The sequence below is a fragment of the Petaurus breviceps genome, unplaced genomic scaffold (genome assembly GCF_028583685.1).
Source record: "Petaurus breviceps papuanus isolate PSGF00001 unplaced genomic scaffold, PetGlider_PUasm1.0 558, whole genome shotgun sequence".
Classification (NCBI taxonomy): domain Eukaryota; kingdom Metazoa; phylum Chordata; class Mammalia; order Diprotodontia; family Petauridae; genus Petaurus; species Petaurus breviceps.
In genome coordinates, this window is record NW_027186376.1 from 4406804 (window position 1) to 4426916 (window position 20113).

The window sequence follows — 20113 nt, forward strand, 5'->3', positions numbered from 1 at the left end:
ACCAAGCAATAGTCAGAAGTCAAAAATATCCCAACCAGTCAGAACACTAGGCTGAATAAAATCAGAGGACATTCAGCAAGGTCTTGCATTTAAAACAATCAATTCTCGAGACAGGAGGGCTGCAGGCTAGAAAGCAGTTCATCTGAAAGTAGTGTGGAGCTTTTAGGGATCTCCAGGCTTTATAGGAATCAACAATGGGATGTGGCCACCATATTGCATTAAGACAGGGAGTTTCTGGGCATAAGGGAGTGGCTGTCCTTCTGTTTTTTACCTTGACCAGACCAAGTCAGTCAGTCTACAAGAATTTAGGAAGGGCCTACTATGTGCAAGGCACTGTGCTAAGTGATATAAAGAATAGAAAGGCAAGGGACAGTCCTTGTTCCCAAGGTACTCAGTCTAATGGAAGAAATAACATGCAGAAAACTGTGTATAAACAAGGTAAAGAAAGGATAAATTGGAGATAATCACCAGAGGGAAGGCACTGACGTGAAAGGGGATCAGGACAGGCTTCCTGTACATGGTAGGACTTGAAGGAAGTGAGGGAGGCCACAAGACAGAGAGGAGGGAGTTTCAGACATGGGAGACAGCCAGTGAGAATGCTGAGTCAGGAAATGAGCTGGCTCGTGTGAAGAATGGCAAGGGGCCAGTGGCACTGGGCTACCGAGGACAAGGGAGGGGGGGTTGTCAAGAGTAAGGAGTGTGGAGAGGTAGGAAGGGCCTGGGCTAGGGAGGGCTTGGAAATGAAATAGTCTTATACTTGATCCTGGGAATACTAGGGAATTACTGGAGGTGACAAGGTCAGACCTTGGGCTCTGCGAAGATCCCTTTGACAGACAGGAGCCGGGACTTGAGGCGGAGACAGAGCAGCAGGTTATTACAATAGGGCCTGAGGCGATAAGGGTCTGGAACAGAGTGCTGGCAATGCTGGGAGAGGGGAGGAGGCCTGTGACGTCGGGAAGACAGAAATGCCAGGACTTGGCACCTGACTTGGAAGTGGAGGAGGGGCAAGGAAGAATGAGAAGCTAGGGGTGACGCACAGGTTTGGAGGCCAGGTGACTTAGGAGGATTGTGGTGTTTTCGCTAATAACAGGGAAGCTAGGAAGAAGGGCAGAGAGTGAGCTCAGTTTATGGGAGTGTTGAGTTTAAGTGTCTATGAAACATCCAACTGGAAATGTCCAGTGGGCAGTTGGAGATAGAGGTTAGGGCTGGACAAATCAATCTGGGAATCCTTTGCAGATGGTGATGGTTGGAATGATGGGAGCTGATGAGATCGCCAAATGGCTGATGTAGAGGGAGAAGAGAAGAGGGCCTGTGGCAGAGCCTTGGGGGCTCCCATAGTCAGCAGTGATTTAATGGAGTGCACCCCAGGCCCCAGAGTTTCAGCCAGAAGAGGGCAAGTGGGAGGGAAAAGGCCTCTGTTCATGGCAGGTGAGGACCAGTTGAAGGGAATGGACATGTCTGGCAGGGAGAAGAGAGTGCTCAAGAGCTGTCCTCATATGGCCAAAGGCTTAGATGGCCCTGAAGGGCAGAACCAGGAGAAATGGAGGAAGTGGCCCAGAGGCAGAGTCAGGCCAGATCCTGGGAAAATCTCCTTCAGAATCAGAGTTGAGATGGACCCCCCTCACATAAGTAAAGGCAGAATTCTTTTTCCCAACTGGATTAGGCTAAATGACTCTGGAGGTCCCTTCCAACTCAGGAATGTTGGGAAGACCTCAAGAAAATGTCTGTGAAAATGAACTGGGAAGAATGCACACTATTAATGTTTGTGCTCAAAAAAATCAGTTTCACAGGATGGTGAAAGCAAGATTAGGGATCATTCCACTGAAGAAAAGTATCTGGGAACATCAGCGACGGCATGCTCACTACCAGCCAACCATAATATGGCAGTCAAGAGCTAATGCGGACTGAGACTAAAGGAAGAAGAGAAGCAAAGTGGGCAGGCCTGAAAGGTGACAGAAACCCCCTCCGGCAGCGACCAGGCTTCTCAGACCCAGGCTCCTGGTTCTGACCTTCTCTCACCCCAAAGGGCAGAGACTCCTGTGGGCCATTGCAGTCCTCAGGGCCTCAGTTTCCTCCTCGGTAAAATGACAGGCTCAATGACCTGTCCTGGCTGGAGAGCAGATGGCCCTCCTGCTCTAGCCTTGGGTCTGTGAGCTCCGTATAAAACCACATAGTTTCTTCCACCCTCCACCCAAAGCCACGGGTCCCTGCTTTGGGATCTTCTTCATCTATTAAGGCAGTGCCCCCCAAATGGTTGTAAAAGCCCATGGTGGCCTGGGGGGACAGGCACATGGACCTGAAGCCTTGGAGGTGTGCGGCTCACGGGTCTGCCTCTGCCCCCCAGGCAGTGGCCCCAGGGTTCTATTCTTGCTATGTTCTCTCCTATCCTCAGTTTACTAGTCAGAGCCCCGGGACACCTTCTACTCTACCCATTGATGCAGCCGAGTCAGCAGGCCCAGGCCTTGGCCAAATCCTGACCCCAAGCCCAGAGAAAACAAGCCAGGTTCCTGACTCCAAATGAATCTTTCCACTGGACCATGGCACACTGCAGCTCGGTTGGTTTATATCCTCTGACACAGTCCAAGGATTTGGGGGAGGGGGAACACAGGCCCTGGATTCTGGGCCTGGCTTCCAGTCCTTATGAGTGGGGGGTCCCACAGATCCCCCACCCCCCTCATACCTCCCATTCCCCAAGAGGCCTAGGCCTGGGAGTAGCCTCGGACCCTCCACTCATAGGAGAGTCTGGGAGCCTTCAGGAATGGCCCCAGGCTTGGGCTCTGGGCAGGGAGGGGGCAGGGCTGAGACTCAGAGAGGGTCCCGGTTCCTCTTTCCTCTCTGGGTCAGATCAGAGTCTTCAGCTATGCCTCTTCTGGACTCTGGGAGGCAGCAAAGCTCCCTTCAGATTATGATTTGTGTCCAGTAGAGTCCACAGCCCTAAGCCTTAGCCAGGGGCTGGTTCTGTGTATGTTTGTGGAGTGGGAGGCTCAGAGCACCCATGGGTGGTATGAGGCTGTGGCGGGGGACTCTGGGAGGGGCCCTCCACCTTACTTGCTCCCCTCACCAGGGGGGAGGGACGCTTGAGGGGGCAGCAATGGATTCCCTCTCCCCTGGGTCACACACATTGGCACAGGTGTGAATGCACAAAGCTAGCTTTAGTTGAACAGGTATACATCTCAAAGAATAATTTACGCCTCCCCAGCTGACCCCAGGAGTCCCATTCACCACCCATGCCCCCAAATAGGCAGGAGGGACCTGGAAGTGCCTGGGAATGTTAGACTCCAGAAGTTTTGGGGCAAGGCCCTTAGTGCTGAGAGATCCCTAGGGAGATGAGGGGGTTCCTGGCCATCTTCCTGGAATCAGGGGGGTCCTGGGCATGCCCCAAGTAGCATTCTGGATTTAGGAGAGTATCTCCCTCAAGGTTAAAGGGCTTTGGGTGTTTGAGGGGTCTGGGCAACTTCCCTAGAATTGGGGAGGCCTGGATATTTCTTCCAAGGTCAGATGGGCCCTTGGCACATGTCTTCCAGATGGGAAGGGTTCTGGACATGTCCCCAAGGTTAGGGACATGGCAATGCCTCAGGATCTCCCTGCAAGTCATCCCTTGAGTCACAAAGGAGCTGTCATGTTTTCAAGGGGTCAGGGAAGCCCCCTTCAAGGGCAGGGGTTAAGGCCTGTCTCCCCAGAGCAAGGGGACCCTGACCATCTTCCTCCAGGTTAGGAGCTCCTGAACATTTCCCTCCCCAAGCCCCATTAGAAGGCCATGAGTGTCTCCCCAAAGGTTATGGAGACTGGGCCTCAGTCTCCCCATCTGTAACATGAGGGCTGAACTCAAAGACTCTTAAGGCCCCCAGTCAGAGGTTGATGTGTGGGAGACCTTAGTCTGGTACAGGTTAGGGCATGACAATGCTGACAAATAACCATAACAGAAACAGCCCATTTCTCTTGGGTTTTAAGATTTCCAAAGCGCTTCCTCCCAGCACCCCAGTGAGGTGAATTGTGCCAGTATTAATGACCATCCCCATTTTGATGCATGAGGAAGTTTCACCTCAGAGAGGAAAGTGACTTGTCCAGGGTCACCTGGACATGAGGGATCCCTGTGGTGAGCTTGGGGGTGTGGGGGGGCTGTAGGGGCAGGTTGGCTGCTCAGCCATAACTGTGGGGACTCTTGGGGTTCATGGGGGCCGAATCCTGCCTCCCTGACTGGCCCATGAGCTGCCTCAGGCGATGGCTGAGGTTCTGCACCTGGCACGTGCTCAGTACGCAGCCCATTCTCATGAGCTGGGCGTGGCGCCGGGCATGCCTGCGGCCCCGGCCACTGCCCCTGGCACTACCCCTGCCCCTGCGGCCCGGCAGCTTTCCATGGCGATGGCGAGGATGGGGAGGGTGTCGAGGGTGGTGCCTCACAAGGGGCTCCAGATGGGACCCTGGCTGACCCACAGCAGCCACCAGTCTCACATTCATCACAGCCTGGGATTCGAGATCTTGGGGGGATAGCCGGTCTGGGGGCTCCCTGCAGAAGAAAGGATAGGGAACAGTGAACCTGAGCCCCAACCCCCCTCACACTGCCAGATATGAGTGATACTACTTGCTGGGGTGCCCTCTCACCCTGGAGACACTGCCAGGAGAAGACCACAGCCCCTAGGAACTCATCCTGGACAGCAGTCATCAGGGTCACATGGTCCATTAACCCTCATCTACCCTGGGCAAAGGGCAACTCCCAGGCCTCTGTGGGTCACTGCTCCCTGGAATGTGGCAGATGGCGGTAATGACCCCACCCAGTTCTGAGCGCTGGGCAGCTGCTACATGGGGGGGCAGGGGGAGAAACCAAACCCAGCTTCTGCCTTCCTCAAGCCCACCTGCATCTGTAGCCTCCCTGAAGATTTAGTCTGTGACTCCTGGATTGTGCAAGTTTTACTCCCACCCCCGGCCCGGCTCAGGGCCCATAATATGCCCCCCCCCAGCTCTCAGCCTGTGTCTCTCTCAGCAGATCCCCCCCTCTGGGCTCTGGGCCCATGACCTCCTCTCCACTAACTGCCTCCCTCTCTTGTGACTTCCATGTCAGACGAAGCACTGGTCCAGAGGAAAGAAAGCCGGCCTTGCAGTCAGAGGACCTAGGATCAAGCCCTAGCTCTGACCGCTTGCTAGTTTTGTGGCCCTGCTGCCCCTCTGCCACCTTCAGCTTCCTCCCCTGTAAAACAAGGGAACTAATTCTTAGAGCCAGTCCTTGGAGGACTATTATGACAACTGTGCTTTGTAAATCTCAAGGCAGCGACTCTCCTGCCCCTACCTTCCCCTTCAGTCAGAAAGCTGGGGGGGGAGGGGCAGGGTGGACTCAGGCCCTTGGCCCTGGATGAGCTGGGGCTGGGGAGGTCCCATATAGCCCCAGATCTCCAGGCTCATACGGTCTGACCCTGGTTTGGCTGGCAGCAGTTTTGGGGGGCTTCCAGACTGGGAGGGCTGCTCTCCTTCAGAAGGGGGGGCAGTGTGAGCAAGTCAGGGGCCATGGGTTCAGATCCTGTCTCTGATGCTGTCTGGCCTCTGAGGTCCCTTTAGATCTAGGTGGCTTGAGGTGGGGCAGGGCAGTAACAGGACACTGGACCTTCAATCTGAAGCCCTGAGTTTAGATCTTGACTCATACACTTACTAATTATGGGACCCTGGGCAAGTCAGTAAACCTGTCTGCCTCAGTTTTGCCCTTTGTAAAATAGAATTAACATCATCCACTTCCCTGGGTTGTGCTGAAGCTCAAATGTGAGCCCTTAAAGCTGTACAGACACGCTGGCTATTACTATGAATATTCTGATCCCCTCAGGCTCCCTCCTGGTGATGCAGGGCTGTCCAAGGCAGCTTCCCAGCTCCTGGTCACCGGCTCCCAGCCCTACACCTGGGCTGGGCTAGGCGTATATAAGAGACCAGACGACGGCGCCCCCTGGTGGACTGCCCAGCCATTAACCCTGTGTGTGCTGAGGGAGAGAGCCCCATTCCTTAGCCGGCCCCGCCCTGCTCCGCCCCCAGCCCCCAAAGCACTGGATGCGGGATCCCGGGGTCCTCAGATCAGAGCGGTCCTAGCTCTGAGGGAGTGAAGGGGCTCTGAACTAGGGTCTGGGATCTGGACCCCTGGAAGTGATCTGGGGCCCTGAAGGAGGAGAGAAGTGGGGGAGACGAGGGTGGGGGTCTGGGCTCTGGAGCTGGGCTGTTGTAGATGTCGGGGGACTGGGGCTGGCTGGGGGGGAGGGCAGTTTGCATGAGAGAAGGGATGACTGGGGCCAGAGGGGGCGGACCCTGGGCCCCGAGGGGGCCACGTCGCACTCACCTGGGCCGGGCCAGCAGCGGGTGAGGTCCCAGGCGCCGGGACAGCGTGCCCGGGAGCAGGAGGCTGAGCAGGCTGATGCAACCGACGGTGACGGGGAGAAGCCAGCCCATGGCAGGCTGGGGCTGCGCGGGGCTCCTGGGGGTTCCTGCGGGCTCCTGAGGCCGGGGCTAGGGCTGAGGGGACGAAGGCTGCTAGTGAGCCCCTAGGTGCGCCCCTCCACACCTGGAGGCCCCGGGGCTTCTGCCCCCTCTGACCTTCCTACCTCCTGGCCCGGGCTGCTTCCCAGGCGCCCCCTCCCCCCGCCTCCGCCCTAGTTCTGGGGACCTCTCCCCCCATTCTCCCTCCGCCTTCCAGGCCCCACCTGAAGCGGGAGCTGCGGGCTCGGAGGGACGCTCCGCGAATCCGCCTGCGAGTTGGCACGAGGGCGCGTCTGTCCTTCGGGGTCTGTCAGTCCCAGGGCGAATGTGGGTGGGGGGCAGGTGGAACGCTCAGAGACTGGGGGCCTCGGGGGGACGTCGGCTCAGTTGCTGTCCGCGTTCTGGAGCCAGCCAGCTGGCCGCGGGCCGCTCGGTCCTGGTGTCTCCTAGGTCCGTCCTGGGTCCGTCCTGGGTCCGTCCTGGGTCGGTCCTGGGTCGCTCTGGTGGAGCCGGGAAGAGCCCAGCTTCAACTCAGGTTAAATATTCCCCTTGGGGCCGGGGCGGGGCTGGCCGGCTCTCCACCCCTCGGCCCTCCCCGCCCCCACGGCTCTCCGGCCCGGGCTGGAGTGGCCTGAGCAAGGGGCCGGAGGGGGGAGGGCAGCCAGAGCCCGGGTCTCTTTGGGGTTCTGGCCCCTCACGGGGGCGTCGGGAGGACCAGCCCCAAAGACAGCAGGCTCTTCTTGGCTTTGGGGGGAAGGTGCAGTATGGTGCAGGACGAGACGGTGGACCTCGACTTACAAGATCTGAGTTTAGATCTGGTCTCCCACACTACTGGAGGCACCCTGCGCGTTCAGGTCTCCCCTTTTTGCCTCAGTTTCTCCATTATGATCTTGAAAGGTAACTTTATACTGGAAACCCCATCACTCCCTCTGCTCATCGTTCCCCAGAATTTCTCATATGGTCCCAGTTCCTTCCTCAAGACCTCAGCTTTAGCCTCCTCCAGGAAGGCTGCCCTGACTGCCCCAGTGCACGGGGACTTCACCCTCACTAGGGACTAAGTGCATCCTCTTCAGTCCATCCAGAACCAGGCTTTTCTCTTGTCATTTGATGTAAGTGGTAACCAAGGGGCTGCCTGGGGCTGGCTTGTCCAGACTGTTTCCAAGTTGCCGGTATGGGGGGGTTGAGGGAGGGGGCAAGGTGCTTGGGCTCAACAGGGCCCTTACCAGAACAAAGGGTTAAGCTAAATCACTGTTTGGGAGGGTAGGAGTCCATGGAGGACAGCTCAGAGTTCCCAGCTGAGCACCAGGAATCCCATTCCTTGCTGGGAAGCCCCTGGAGATTGGCCAGCCTCTCATTTTGGGGTAATTGGGGGGGAGCCACAGGCATGGCTTTGAGGTCTCGTGTAGGGCCAGACTCTCCCTTGTTTATGCCTCCATGAGGGCTCACAGCTCCTCTGATTAGGAGACCTAGGGATTCAGGGTCACATCCAGTTCCAGAGCAGCTGGACGGAGCTAAGGTTGGAGGATGGAGGTCAAGGCTAGGGGTGGGTGGAGGGAGTCGGTGAATCAGAGAGAAAGGGGGTTTGAGACTTGAGCCAGAGAGCTTAAGGGGTTGGAGATTCAGCAAAGCAGAGGTTGGGGGTTCAGGGAGCCAGGGCTAGGGGGTGAGTAGACTTAGGGGGCCAGATGTTGGAGTTTGGGGGGGCAGGGTTGGGGATTTAGGTTAGGTCTAAGGGGTCAGGGCACTGGGGCTTCAAGAAACCAAGGCAGGAGGTTCTGGTCACCGACATGTTGGACGTGCTCTGTGTGACACATGCAGAGAAAGAGGTCCAGCTTGAAGTGTGACTTAAGGTATCAGTGTCCCAGAATGAGGACACTGCCCAGTGTCCCTGCTGTGGTCAGGGCTTCCCGCTGTGGTCACCCTACGAAGGCCAAGGCACACCTAACCCTCCATCCTTCTTTCCCTCCCTCTCTCTCCCTCCCTCCTCCTGCCTGAGGAACGTGCCCTGAGACACGAAGGGGAGGCTCCCAGCCGGGCACTGCCCCACTCTGCCTCCACACGCCCAGCCCTGCTCCCAAAGCAACAGGGGGAAGGGGGAGGAGAGGCTGAGCCCAAGGTGCAGTTTTAAGCTGGGGAGGTGTGGGCTCGGTTAGGTCATCCATGGGCCCAGGTTTCCACCGTACCCCCACTTACATCCAGTGCAAAGGAGTGCCCGTTGGCTCTGGGAGTCCTCTGCCATCTGTTTGTCTGTCTGACTTAAACTGTTGGCTCCCAGAGGCCATGGCCTAACAAGCAGCCAGTCAGCACTGAAGGAGAGCCAACCCTGCCCACCCCCACTTCAAACACCCAAAGAGAGGAAGAGATGGGGGGCATCTTGGGGGCAGGGGACAGCAACCTTAGGAGGACCTGCCATCAGAAGAGCAGATAGATGCCAAGGGAAGCCCTGGTTCTGAGCATGAAACAGCTCCTGGGGATCCTACGGATGGTTGAAGGGGGAGCTCTGACCTGGGGAGGAAACAGCACCTGTTTGAGGGAGGAAGGGTGGCCCTGGGAAGCCCCCATAAGGAGAGAAACCAAAGGAACCCCTCATCTGAGGGATCAAGGCAAGCCACAGGCTTGCCCTCAGAAATCTCCCAGGTTTAAAGGGGGAGATTGCCTCCTAGGGATGGCTACAAATAGACTCTAGAAATCCAAGTTACTGAAATGGTGAGCTCCAGGATAGCTGTGACCCTTCCAGAGTGTCCTCGGAAATCATATAAAGGACGTCATTGCGTCATTGCGCCTGCCTGCCCATCCCCCCACAGCAGAGGAAAGCCAGATGCTCCCAAGCCTCACCCCTAACCATGGAAGCAGAAAGCCTGGCCTTGACATCACCCTGGGTGCTTCTCATCCTCACCTGTCCACAGGTCCTCCAGAGGAGAGCCAACCCAAGCAACCTTTATGAAGAATGATGACATTTTAAAAGGAGGCAGCTAGGTGGCACAGGGCAGTATTGGAATGTCTGGAAGACCTGAGTTCCAGTCCTGCTGCAGACTCTGTGTGTGTGTGTGTGTGTGTGTGTGTGTGTGTGTGTGTGTGTGAGGGAGAGACAGAGACAGAGTGAGAGAGACAGACAGAGAGGAAACGGGAGAGAGACAGAGCAAGAGAGATACAGAGACAGAGAGAAAGAGGAAAGGGGATCGAGACAGAGAGAAGGGGGAGGAGGAGGAGGGAGAGAGAATTTGAGAAAGTTTGTTGAAAGTGCTTTGCAAACTAGTATTTGTGTAGCATTTCCACATTATCCCATTTGAATCTCACAAATACTCCATGAGGTAGGTGCTATTATTATACTAATTTTATAGATGTGGAAACTAAGGCAGGCAAGTTAAGTGCCTTGCCAGGTTGTAAGGTCTAAGGCTGGATATGAACTCAGGCAAGTCACTTCCTATCTGTCATCCTCAGTCTCCTCATCTGTAAAATTGGTATAGTAATAGCACCTGCCCCCTCCATTCAAAGTCTTCCTACCACTTCTCTCATACTAGTCATTGTCCGATGCGGCTCAGCTCCCTTACATCCAGCAGGTGTTTGGGGGACGATCAGACAGCCAGGGAGCCCTCGTTTGCTACAACACGTGGTCACTGAGGGCCTATTACTCGTAAGACCTGCTGTGGGTGCCTAGGGGCCAAAGGCGAGCCTTGGAATGGCCTTGATCCTGAAGAGCTCCCCACAAGGCAATGAATGGTTGTGGCACAAGGTGGCCGATCCTGAACCACGGGAGGAAGAAGGAAGGGCAGCCTTCAGTCTGGGATGGAGGGAAGCTTTCGGTGATGCCCTGGTGAACTCTCCAGAAGGTGAGCAGGGCCTGGTACCCTGCTGGATGTGATTAGTGGGCGGGGGTGAGTGGCATCATCACCATCTTCATTGCCTTTGTTATAATCAGTAACCCCAGATACTGGCCTATATCATATACTGACTATATTATAATTATGTTACTATATGGCAAGCATATCACTAGGTACTACCTAGCTACTAAGTGTATTACTACCTACTATATTCTAACTAACCTACTATATATAACTAACTATATAACAACACTCGACATGGTTAATATGGAAAGATATTTTGCATGACTTACACGGATAATCAGTGTCAAGTTGCTTGCCTTCTGCAAGGGGGGAAAGAGAAATCAGAACTCAAAAAATTTTTAAATGATTGTTAACAAGTTACTTAACCTCAATTGCTTTAAAAAAATGAATGTTGGGGCGGCCAGGCAGCACAGCAAGTAAGAGCACCAGCTCCAGTGTTGAGAAGACCTGGAGATCGAATCCCGGGCTCAGACACTTAGCACCCACCCAGAAACACCTGGCCGTGTAACCTTGAGCAAGTTACTTAACCCCAATTGCTTAGGGGCGGCCAAGTGGCTCAGCGAGTAAGAGTACCAGCTCCAGTGTTGGGACGACCTGAAGATCGAATCCCGGGCTCAGACACTCAGCACCACACCCAGAAATAACTGGCCATGTAACCTTGAGCAAGTTACTTAACCCCGATTGCTTAAAAATAAAAAAAAAATGAATGTTAACACATTTTTCCATGTAATTGGGAAATATGTAACAAAGTAAATTAAAAAGTGCTTCTTAAATTAGCAAAAATAATAATAACCCTGAAATGATCCCCATACACATGAAGAACGTCCAACCTGCGAGGCTTGGCTGGAACACGGCCAGCTGGCTTCATTCCAGACAGTCCATAGAGATAAATGGAGGGTGGCACAGTGAATAGATCGTTGGGCCCGGAGCCAGGGAGACCTGAATGCCAGTTGACCTCAGATACTTACTCATTCTGTGACCTTGGGCAAGTCACTCAACCCCTGTCTGCTTCAGTTTCCTCGACTGTGAAATAGGGATTTCACACCTATTCACAGGGTTGTTAAGAGGCTCAAAAGAGAATATTTCTAAAGAGCTTTATCAGTGCTAGCTATGATGATGGCAAGAGAGCAGCTTGAAATCCATAACGGCCCTTCTCAATTTCCCAAATGCCGTCCGGCCCACCCTTTCTTCCTACCAATTCCCGGCCCACCTCATTGCCCAGCTGTGTGTCTACTTTATTTGGCCTCACGGCTCAGGTTAGAGCAAAGACCCAGGTTCGAGGATTGACAGAAAATTATCACTCCCTCCCCCAGCCATAGAAGCCCATGCTCTGGGGTAACACAGGCAGGGATTCAGACCCCGACACCCAGGCTCAGGGTCACTCCTGTGAGGGAGAAAGGGTGCTCAGAGTGGGCTCTGAGCAGGAAGATCTTGTACCTTCCAGACAAGCTTGTCTGCGAATGGGTAATCGCTGTTATCTATGGGAGGGCCATTTCTCATCAGACTCAGCTATGGAGGGGAAATTCTCCAAGTCACCCATTTATCAATATCAGACATGGGTGGTAGAGTTTCCTACTCAGGACCAGAAGCTGGAGGAGCATGAGTTAGTAAGCAAGGAGCCCAGGAATTTGTGTTAGGTACTGCAGGCCAGGGCCTCCGCCAAGCCGATCCGAGCCTTGATCACTTACAGGTTTGTCAAAGGGTCAGAGGGAAAGGACAGGCTGTCTGTCATTGTTTGTGTGGCTATGGTTACTAGGACAGCTTAGCCAAAGTGATGCCATGGTAGAGTCCCATCAAGCACCATTTTAAAAGTCACATTTATCAGTGTTTGTTCAGGATAGTCTAAGGGGGAGGGAATAAACACGTATCAGGTACCTACTATGCACCAGGAGCTATGGCAAACACTTTATGAATATCTCCTTTTATCTTATCTTGTGACAACCCTGCTAATGATTATACCCATTTTACAGATGAGGAAACTGAGGCAGACAGGGTTAAGTGACTTGCCCAGGGTCACACAATGCTAAGTGTCTGAGGCCAAATTGGAACCCAGGCCAAATGATTCTGTACACCATGAGACCCTCTAGCTACCTCTGTGGATTGTCTAGAACAAAGCCAATGTGGCTGCACTCCGACTGTGCATCACAGGCTGGGCATTCTTCAACCACTTGGGAAGAGCTTGAGTATTATTACTGTTATTGATTATTACTGGCAATGGTGGAAGGGGAAGGGATAATGCCACCAGCTAGGTGGCTCAGTGGATAGAGGTCTGGGCCTTCAGTCAGACCCGAGTTCAAATCCAGCCCTAGACACTTACCATCTGAGTGACACTGGGTCAATCACTTAACCTCAGCTAGTAGTGTCTGAGGCAAAATTCAGGCTCTGGTCTCCCTGACTCCAGGCCCGGTGTTCTCTTCTCTGTGCCACCTGGCTGCTGATGCTGATGAAGATGGTGGTGAGGCTGATGATAGTGGGGCTGGAGCTTCCTTCAGCACCACAAGGACTCCTGCCTAGGACATCTTCCTCCAGCAAGGCGCGTCTCAAACTCAGGGCCAACCAGCTGGGTGAGGCATGATAGCTGAATGGCCCTGCTGCCACCTCAGCCGAGCCCTTCTGAGCTTAGCCAGACCAGACCCAAGACAACAAAGAGTCAGTCCATCCCAGGCTCACGTTCAAGGCCTGTCTTGTTTTCCTCCACAGGAAAGCCTTTGAGAGCCCAAGACCACCTGCCTTCACATAGGTCAAGAACAGATACCCGGGCTCTCCACTAGAGAACTATTTCCAGGTCGGCTATAACCCACTTGACCAGGCAGGCCAAGAATCCATCCAATTGTCTTATCATCAGTCCGTCGTCTGGCTACTTCTCCATTGTGTTGCCAAGGTTATCTTGGGAGGCTTTTTCATGCTTTGACAAAATCCTAGATTCATGAGTCTAAGGCACTGACCAATTTTTCCAGTCTAGTATAGCTCCATCTAAAGAAACAATGAGATGGTTTTGACGTGACCTGTTTTTCATGACCCTGTGCTGGCTCCTAGGGCTTGTTACTTTCTTTGTAAGTGCCCATACTACAGTCCCTTACTAATGTGCCATAGCATCTTGCCTGGTAGTCTAGGCCCAGATACGTTTTTTATTGATAGACAGTAGGGATGCACAGAAGCTCCTAGAGCAGGGGAGTGACCAGCCCTCCTCTTTTACTGACCATATAGCCTACTGATGATATTCTTACTCCACTTACAAAATTCCTCATTGACAATGGGCTTTGGTCTACTCATACCTGCCAAGAGCTTTTTCAGTGCCCCTACAGAGTCCAGCCTCACCATCTACACAGGAAAAAGCAGATAAGTGAAAAATGCTGAGCCAAGAGGGTTTACCCAGTGGCAGCTCAGGAGATCTCTGGGGGCTTTGAGGGTCACAGAAAACTTCCTGGAAGAGGTGGGCTTTGGGAGATGTATAGAATTTAGGCAGGCAGAAAGTGGGGGGGAACCACTTCAATAAGGCACAGAGGAAGGATGCCCAAGGATGATGAAAAGACTGGCACGGCTAGGGCTCCCACCATCCCCTGCCCCAAACCCTTTCCTCCTACCAGTCCTACCTCTTCAATATGACTTGGGCAAGATGGCCTTGAATGCCAGGATAATGGCTCTTGATAATGGGAACAGCAGATGATCATGCTCATGTGGTCTTTGTACAGAGAATGCAACAGAGGGGAGAGGCCTGAACTGCTGTTGACTTCTTGATTGTCTTTTCTTGAGATACTGGTCACTTGCTATTGTCTTGTCCATGAAATATCTCTGGGTTTAAATGAGGCTGCTTGACTGCGCCTTCACACCCAAATCATTCTGGCTCAGATTGGCCAATAATAGGACCAGCCCCAGCCTCACTTGCTCATAGTTTGGGTTTGGAAGGCTCTGAGTTAGCAATTGTTTCTGTTCTGGTCAAAATCCCTGAGTCTTCCCCCCCAGACTCATTCTTTTGAGTAGGCAAACTAGGCCATTTTTCGTCTCAATTCTTACCTACCCTTAAATCACTGAATGGGTGTTGCCTCAGACAAACAGATTCAGGAAAGAATTTAGCTTAGAAGGCCAAGGTCTCCTTCCAGTCTTGACCTATGCCTTGCCTCTGGTCTCAGATGACTCTGAAGGTGAGAATGAGGCTGATGACTTTGCACAGCCCTGCCTCACTTAAATCCAATTCACTTGCAAGTCAAGACATCACCCTCCTGATGTCATTGGTCCTCTTTAAGAATGAACAACAGCAATATCTCTGCAACCAAACCCTTGGAGCTCCCAAAAGAATCCCTTTGGTTTCACTGTCCTTGTCTTCCCAAGGACCATTTCCACTTCCTTAAATAGCACGTATTGGGGACCATGGTGTTTGATGGGGAAGTGCTGCTATCACTGATCACTAGAGAATTCTGGGAGATCTGGCTGATTGGGTCTATTTGTTGTCTTTCCAGTTTAATCTATGAATGTTCTTGGGGGTGATCTGATTTCAGTCTCAGACAAATAGGTTCAGTTTCTCTTCCACTGGTTACATGCTGGTAGACTTCTGCCATTCATCTCTGCAATATTTTGCAAAATTGTTTAATTTTTTTAGGTTATTTTTTTTTACAGGGTTTGAGCCCATGTCCCACCACTCCACACATTTTCCACTGCCCCCTACACAGCCTCCCATAGACCAGGTGCCTCCCAGATCCCTGATCCCACGATTTTGTTACAGATCTTCTGGCAGGCTCTTATCAAAATAGATTTGTTCTCTACGTGAATGTCCTTCAGGTGGGTTTGGGGCTTTTTTCATGGCCATGCCAATTGGGAAAAGTGAAAGATATTAAATAATTTCGATTTAAAGATGGTAAATAAAATTGCGATACAAACATTTACTTTATTTTTTCGATGAACAGAAATCTATTGGTTGTTTAAATTCTCCACCAACCTAGAAGCAGAACCTAGGGTGCCTGCCTATGCTAGGGCTAGCAAACGTTTTGCTGCTGTTTCCCTAATCTCAGTCATTTAGAAAACCCTCTTATTCCTGTACTCTCTTCCTCATTCAGCTCAATCCTCCCACATTCCAAAACCCCGACTCTGCTTTTTGGTCTACCGGTCTGTTTGCCTCTCAGTTCCCTTCAGAAGGAACCCCTTCGTGGCCAGTGAGGTTTCCTACCTCCGTGCATTTCTGCATTTCTGCCTTGGCCAGGGCAGAGGGGCTGTCGAGGGTCTGGGATGCTTCCCTCCTCAGCTGCACTTTCTAGCTCTGGGGCTTCTTTCAAGCTCAGCTGAGATCCCAGCTGCTGTACTAGGCCTTTCCACGCTCCTCTCCCTGCCCCCACTTCCCCAACAGCTCCTCCCTCCCCCAGACATTCCCTCTCATTTACATATGTACATAGTTACTTGGTTGTTTTCTTGTTGTCTGCCCATCACAATGTCCCTTGAGGGTAGGGATCCTGATTTTCCTTTTCTTCTATTCCATTGCTTAGTAGAATATGCTTAATAAAAAGCTCGTTGACCAGCTCCAAGTTCTACCCAGGGCTCCTGGTTCTTGTGGCATTCTGTCCTCTGGAGCCAGATAAAATGACTCCAGTCCTTCCTTCACCGGCCTCTCAGGACTGGGCTCACAGTGACACTTTAGAACTGCTTTTCCATTCTACTGGAGGAGAGGAAGAGAGCCCCTGTGCACAGAATGCCTTTTCCCAGTGCAGATCCAGGCTCACGCCTGGCTCTGAACGTTCTCTTCTTCTGTTGGTGGCCTGGGGGCACTGAGAGGTGCTGAGGAGAGCCCCTTCCAATCAGACCTCCCATTGCCAACTGAACCTAAGGCTCTTTCCCAGGTGCACCGCTGCAAAGCTGGTGCTTAGAAGGAATCACAGACAAGAAGGGCAGTCTGGAAATTACATGTTGAGTTTGTTTAGAGGCTTAAGAGCCAGTTCTCTGGGATACACGGGTCTGGTCCGTGCACAGGCTCCCTCAGCCACTGTGTGCTTGGAGAGACTGGCTCTTGGTCAATGTCCCATCACTGGTTCAACGGTGAGAGTTGGCTCCCTTCTGAGGGAGGCTCTGGTTGCCTTTGGAGGTTTTGTGAAAAGGCCTCTGCCAACATCCGCTGCTCCTTTCAAATCTGGGGAAGCTTGGGGATTCTTTGTCTCTTGTCCAGGAAGAGATCATATGGCTTTGTAGCCACAAGGCCCAGAAGATCAGGGCTTGGACCTGGGCTTTTTCATCTGTTATTCTCTCTTCTAAATGAAGACAGCATTCTCCTACCTTGGGAGGTTCAAGGATGAGCAAAGTGAATTCTGAGAATCCAGGAGTCCAAATTCAGGCCTGGTTTTGCATCCAGAACAGCATCAATGGCCTAAGGAGCAGAGGGATCTTTAGGAATGATCACCCCTCGAGGGCCCAGCCCAGCAGGAAGGAGCTCTCACCCAACTGTCCTGCTGCGTTTGGACATAAATGTGGTGGGATCAGTGCTGTGCAGAAGGGGAGCTGGGCCATAAATCCAATCGCCTCCCCTGCCTCAGGAGGTAGTGTGGGGGAAATGGGGCCCCTAAGGCTTGGGGGAATAATTGTGCTTTGCTTCCTCTCTTTGCAAAAGCTGACTGATGCCAAGTGGTTAAAGAGAAGTTGGGTGCTTGTCACCCCACAAAATCCCGAGTGCCAACTGTAGCAGCCAGAGTCCCGCGCACAGGCATCTGTGCGCACACGCGTACGCACACACATGCACACACGCACGCACACACGTGCACACACACGCACACATCTGCAAGCACAGGCACACGTTACTTAAAGAAAGGTTGTTTGTAATTTTCTTTTTGGCGATGTGTACGGAATTGTAAGTTTTGTTTGGTATTTGTTAAGTTTGGAATGAAAATAGAATAAAATGAACATTAAACCATAAGAACAACAATAACAAAAGAACTCTGATGGTCTCCACTCGGGCCTCTCTGTCCCTGACCTGGGCACGATCGGCCTGCCACCTTCTGGGCTGGATTCTCTCCTTCCCCTTGCCAGCATGGGCCCTGCCTTCTCCTGGCCTCAGCCCAGCTGCTTCCTACTCTGCTGTCTTGGCTCCTCTGCCCACTCTTACTCTGTTACTAAGGCTATGCCTTGGAGGCCTGCTCTGGGCACCAGCTCCCTTGCTGACCTCATCCACTCCCATGACTTCAAATATCATTTCTCTCCCGGTGTCTTCTGAATATGTGTGTGTGTCTGTGTGAGTGTGCATGTCAGCATGTGTATGTGTGTGACTGTGTGTAAGTATATGTGAGAGTGTGTGTGAGTATGTGCACATGAATGAGTGTGAGTGTGAGTGTATGTGAGAATGTGTGCATGTGAGAGAGTGTGAGTGTAAGTGTGCATGTCAGTATATGTGTGTGGGTGTGAGAGTGTGTAAGTGTGTATGTGAGTATGTGTGTGAGTGAGTGTGTATGTATGGGTGTGGGTGTGAGTGAGTATGAGTGTGTGTGTAAGTGTGCATGTGAATATGTGTGTATGAGTGTATGTATGTGTGTGGGGGTGGGGGTGAAAGTATGTGTGCATGTGAATGTATGAGAGAGTGTGTGATGTGAGTGTGTGTAAGTGTGCGTGTGAGTATATGTGTGGGTGTGAGTGAGTGAGAGAGTGTGAGTGTGTGTGTAAATGTGCATGTGAGTATGTGAGTGTGTGTGAGTGTGGGTGTATGTGTGGTGTGAGTGTGACTATGTGTGTAAGTGTGCATGTGAGTATGTGAGTGTGTGTGGGTGTGAGTGAGTGTACACACGTCTATCCCTGGATCTTAATCCTAACTTTCGGTCCTACCTTCACTGAATCGACAAGCATTTGTTACACACTTAACACATGCCAATCACCACACTGGGCACTGGGGACACACATTTTGAAAAACAATCCTTAGACTGAAGGAATAAACACTCCACTAGGGAACAGAATTCCCCAGACCAGTCCACATAAAGTGATTTCACATACACAGTCACCAAGGGCCTCCTCTGTGCCAAACACTGTGCTAAGTGCTCCGTAACCATTGTCTCATTCGATGTTCACAACAACCCTGGGCATCCCCCATTTTGCAGCTGAAGAAACTGAGACAGACAAGTTAAGTGACTTGCCTAGGGTAACATGGCTCAAAAAGGTATGTGGCTGGATTTGAACTCAGGCCCCAGCCCCAGGGCTCTATCTATGGCACTACCTAGCTGCCAAGGTGATGAAGAAGGACAAGGGGCTCATTAGAATAGCAGATGGCACCAAAGCTGAGCTTTATGGGGAGAATAAGAATTCTAAAATACAGAAGTGAGCAGGGGATCCCATCTCTGCCATGGAAAACAGCTTTGCACAAAGGAGGTGGGAGGCAGGAGATCAGTATGAAAATAAGGAGAGCGGGGCAGAAGAACAGAAAGTACACGAAGAAGAATCAGTGTGAAGCCTGGAGAGGTAGGCTAAAGCCAGGATGCTGATGCCAAATGGTAAAGTTGTATTTTCTCTTAGAGGCAAGAGGGAGCCATGGAAGCTTCTTCAGCTGGTGCGACAGTCTAGGTGAGAGGTGATGGGGGCCTGTAGCTGACTGAGTGGAAAGAAAAGGATGTTCTTGGGGAACGTTCTGAATAGGGAACCACCAAGATTTAGCAGATGGCAAACTGAAGGATGAGGGAAAGGGAATGATGCCAAGTTGAGGAGCCTGGGTGGCTAGAAACATGGTGTTAGGGAGGACAAAGAATGGAGGAAAGATGAGGAGTTCACTTTGGGACATTTGGAGTCTGAGTGGTCCAACATACAGGTAGAGCTGTCCAGGAGGCAGATGCAAGTGGAGGACTGGAACTCAGGACACAGCGTGGAATGGGATAGATTTATTTGGGAATCATCTCCAGAGAGATTATAGGGGGCCCAAAAGGGTATAAGTAGAGAAGAAAAGAGATCTGGGGAAAGTGGGGCTAAGTGGATAGAACATGGGCCTGGAGTCAGGAAGATCTGAGGTCAAATCCAGCCTCAGACCTTTCCTAGCTTTATGACCCTGTACAAGTCACTTAACTGCTGCCTGACTCAGTTTCCCTGAGTGTAAAATGGGGATAATAATAGCACTTACCTCACATTGTCATTGTGAAGATTAAATGAGATAATATTTGTAGAAGTTCTTAGCACAGTGCCTGGCACACATGATAAATATTTACTTCCTTCCCGTTTATGCTTAGCAGATATGATAATAAAGTAAAGGAAACATTAACGAGTAATCAGTAATAGGAGTGATCAAATAGGCATGGGGAAAACCAGACAAGAATGTAATCCGGAAAGCTGACGAATGTGATCCCGAAAGCTGAGGGAGGCAAACACTTGAGAGGAGGGGAGAGTCAACAATGTTAAAAGCTGCACAGAGGTCAAGAAGGCTAAAGACCTGGAAAGGCCATTACCTCTGGCATTTATGGCTGCCTTTTGGATATCTCCTTCTAGATGCCTCAGGGGACATCTCAAAATTCAAAAACGCCAAAGTGGACCTCATCCTCTCTCCCTCTGAAGCCATCCCACTTCGAAATATCTTGATTTCTGGTAAGGGCACTACCATCCTCCTGCTCACTGGGCTTGGGTCATCTGCCATTCTTGTCCTGCAAACCCCAAATCCAATCAGTCACCAAATCTGGCAGAATCTCTCCACAACATCACAACATCTCCACAACATCACAACATCTCTCCCAATACCGCTACCCTTCTCTCTACTCACATGACCACCAGCCCAGTTCACCTTTCCCCCTTGTATCTACCCTCTCTGATTCACGTTCCACACAGATGCCAGTCTTTGCTTCCCAAAGCACAGATCTTGTGACATTACTCCCCTCCTCAAAAATCTT

The 20113-nt window shown here is 51.9% G+C and overlaps 1 protein-coding gene across 1 annotated transcript; it reads right to left on the reverse strand.

The window, feature by feature from the left end:
• Positions 1-3133: 3133 nt before the first annotated feature.
• On the reverse strand, positions 3134-6942 carry ADM2 (adrenomedullin 2). The gene is made up of 3 exons (XM_069102830.1): positions 6672-6942; positions 6311-6483; positions 3134-4507 (listed from the first exon to the last, which is right to left on the reverse strand). The coding sequence occupies exons 2-3, from the start codon at positions 6418-6420 to the stop codon at positions 4141-4143; spliced, it is 477 nt and encodes a 158-aa protein (XP_068958931.1). The 5' UTR covers positions 6421-6483; positions 6672-6942; the 3' UTR covers positions 3134-4140.
• Positions 6943-20113: the final 13171 nt, after the last annotated feature.